At 49.3% G+C, this 2,368-nt stretch overlaps 1 protein-coding gene across 1 annotated transcript; it reads right to left on the bottom strand.

Moving 5' to 3' along the window:
• Nucleotides 1-563: 563 nt before the first annotated feature.
• BU24DRAFT_105041 (uncharacterized protein) lies at nt 564-1,718 on the bottom strand. Its single transcript, XM_033520742.1, has one exon. It carries the CDS (start codon nt 1,615-1,617, stop codon nt 988-990), a length of 630 nt encoding a protein of 209 aa, XP_033387121.1. The 5' UTR covers nt 1,618-1,718; the 3' UTR covers nt 564-987.
• Between the last annotated feature and the right edge of the window lie 650 nt (nt 1,719-2,368).

Here is a 2,368-nt window from a genome sequence, read left to right as displayed (position 1 = left end):
CGTTGAAGGAACGAGCCAGTGTAACTTCAAACGAATCTACGCTGTCAAGTCCACGTCCTCTATGCTCGAGTCCACGTTTGCCTCCAACTTGACACACAAACACAACATGGAAGTAAGCCTCATGCGATTGTCCCTTCATTGGACACCACGTCGGTGGGGTTTCTGTGCCAGTGTTTCGACAGTTGTCCTTGTAACCACGGCCTTTCAACCAATCCAGCAGCACAGGAACAAGTTCATATCTTCATCAGCCACAGGACATTATTGGCATGATTGGATACCGACTGCGAAATCCGTCTTGGCAACGTCTAGCGCTGGCTTCCCGTCCAGCTGACTGGGAGTGAAGAAAGTGACGACATGATGCCGCACGCCTCGCCAGCCACGCGACTCTACTTTTGTAGATCTCCCCGGCCATCGACGATTGCTCACTGACACTAAATTTGATCGCTCAGCACACCAATCGCTGTCCAGCACTTCACTTCCGACGAACATCGGACCTACGCGCTTGTGTGGTATCCCACTTTCTGCCACTAAGTGCCACTATCTAACGTGCCGTGTCGATAGCTTTTACGCCCCTCGCGCCTTCGAATCATCCCACTCCGGGGACCATTTTCCTTGAACCCTCGTCTCATGCTGCCACGCATACTCAGCTGTAAAGAGAGTTTAAGGGAAACCCTTTATTTTCGGCGTTTTGTCCCGGCATTGCCTTGTTGCTTCCCATGCGTTATTACATCCCCACAATAACAGGGACATCTGGGAATCTAGATCCAGAAAGTATGAGTTTTTTTTTTTCCACTTTCGCCGTTCGCTCCGAGGTCCCTTCTCTCCCACTTCGGGAAACGAAAAGGTACATGTAGCCGAGAGTGGAGGGACGAGCGCCATTATTACAACAACATACGTCATACGTCACGAAGACATCGTGGGCGGGCAGACGGTCGTGGGCGACAGTCCCCCCCAGCTTCACTCTCCACCCGTCGAGTGATCCGACCTCTAGGATATGCACGTTGCGTTGTATCGTATCCTAATCTTCACATATGCATGTGGAACTACAACCGCGGCAGGGCGAGACAAGGTATGTATTGTAGAAAAAGCCAAATGGGGGGGGGATGCGCTGTGCACATGCGTAAAAAATTGCCCATCTCTTTCCCCATGTAGGACCCTACCTCGATCCCACAGGACCCTCTCTCCCCTCGTGAGAAGCACGAAATCTACGATCTCCTCGCGCTCGTCTATCGGTGCTGCCTGCCTGCCCAATCGCCACGGCACGCTTCTGAATCTCGATGGGGGAGGGGCGCGTGGACAGAAGCAGGCAAGGCGGCGTGGGATGAGATCTTGGTAAAAGGGAAGGAATGTAGGGTTCGCGTGCCGAACTGTCCGTATCTGCTGGTGATGTGATGTGTTGCCTATCGCCCTGCTTTCTGTAGGGTGTTTGAAACGCAGGGTGTATGTACTCGTATGTACGAGGGAGGGAGCTGTCATGCTAGATAAGGAGCGGCACAGGGTCGTCGATGGGTGTTCATTGGACGGTGAGGGTGTGGTGGGTAGACCAATCAACCGTCCATGTACGCTGGAACGAGTTAGATATGAGATAACTATGGTTTGTGAGTCGTAGGCGTACATAGGTATATGTGAAGATTCATTCCATAGTGATCTTGATTGGAACTTACTACCAATCAATGGTTTCAAATCGTCACGGTCCCTGTGCCTATCTTTGCATCTACCCTTCGCGATTCCCGGTCATCGATCAAGACTGGTATATCGTAACTACAGTCGGACGTTTGATTGCCAATGAATGCCATCTCTCTTATCCTATGTTCTCCTCGTCGTGGTTTATAAACGAGGACCCTGAAACCACAGTCTCCCTCCAGCATGTACCAATGCTCAACCTATATCGATACCAATACGAATGCATAAAATCCATGCATGGCATGCCCTTCTTTATCCCTGCTTAGCACCATCGTCATCGGCGTTGTCATTGCTGTCACTTGATGGTTTGATAATAGATGTACTATTCGATTTTCATAGATTACTGCTAGAAGCTTTGTGAACATTTTAGACCTAGTGTGTGCTACAGTATTCCTGATAACAATGTTATAGCATGCTTACATACGTAAGTACACACACCCAGATATACAGATATACATAGAATCACACAAACCCTACCTCCTAACCAGCAGACCCCCCTCTTCGATCACACCCACCGCATTCGAACTTCGAACAAAAAACCATATCTTTGTAATGCCCGCCACACCACCCAATCCTACCATTTCTCCTTAAGATATGCCGCTATCTGTGCGTTTATTGCATCGTTTCCTACATACTGCGAAGGTTTTGTACAAATAGTACAGATAATTGTGAAGTAATGGACAGT

Source organism: Aaosphaeria arxii, assembly GCF_010015735.1.
Source record: "Aaosphaeria arxii CBS 175.79 unplaced genomic scaffold BU24scaffold_2, whole genome shotgun sequence".
Taxonomy (NCBI): Eukaryota; Fungi; Ascomycota; class Dothideomycetes; order Pleosporales; genus Aaosphaeria; species Aaosphaeria arxii.
Note: the sequence above shows the minus strand (reverse complement) of the source record. Positions and strands in the feature narration are given on the sequence as shown.

Bases quoted from the DNA above. Each gene is read 5' to 3' on its own strand.
- BU24DRAFT_105041 (XM_033520742.1), bottom strand. From the start codon at position 1,617: ATGTACGCCTACGACTCACAAACCATAGTTATCTCATATCTAACTCGT.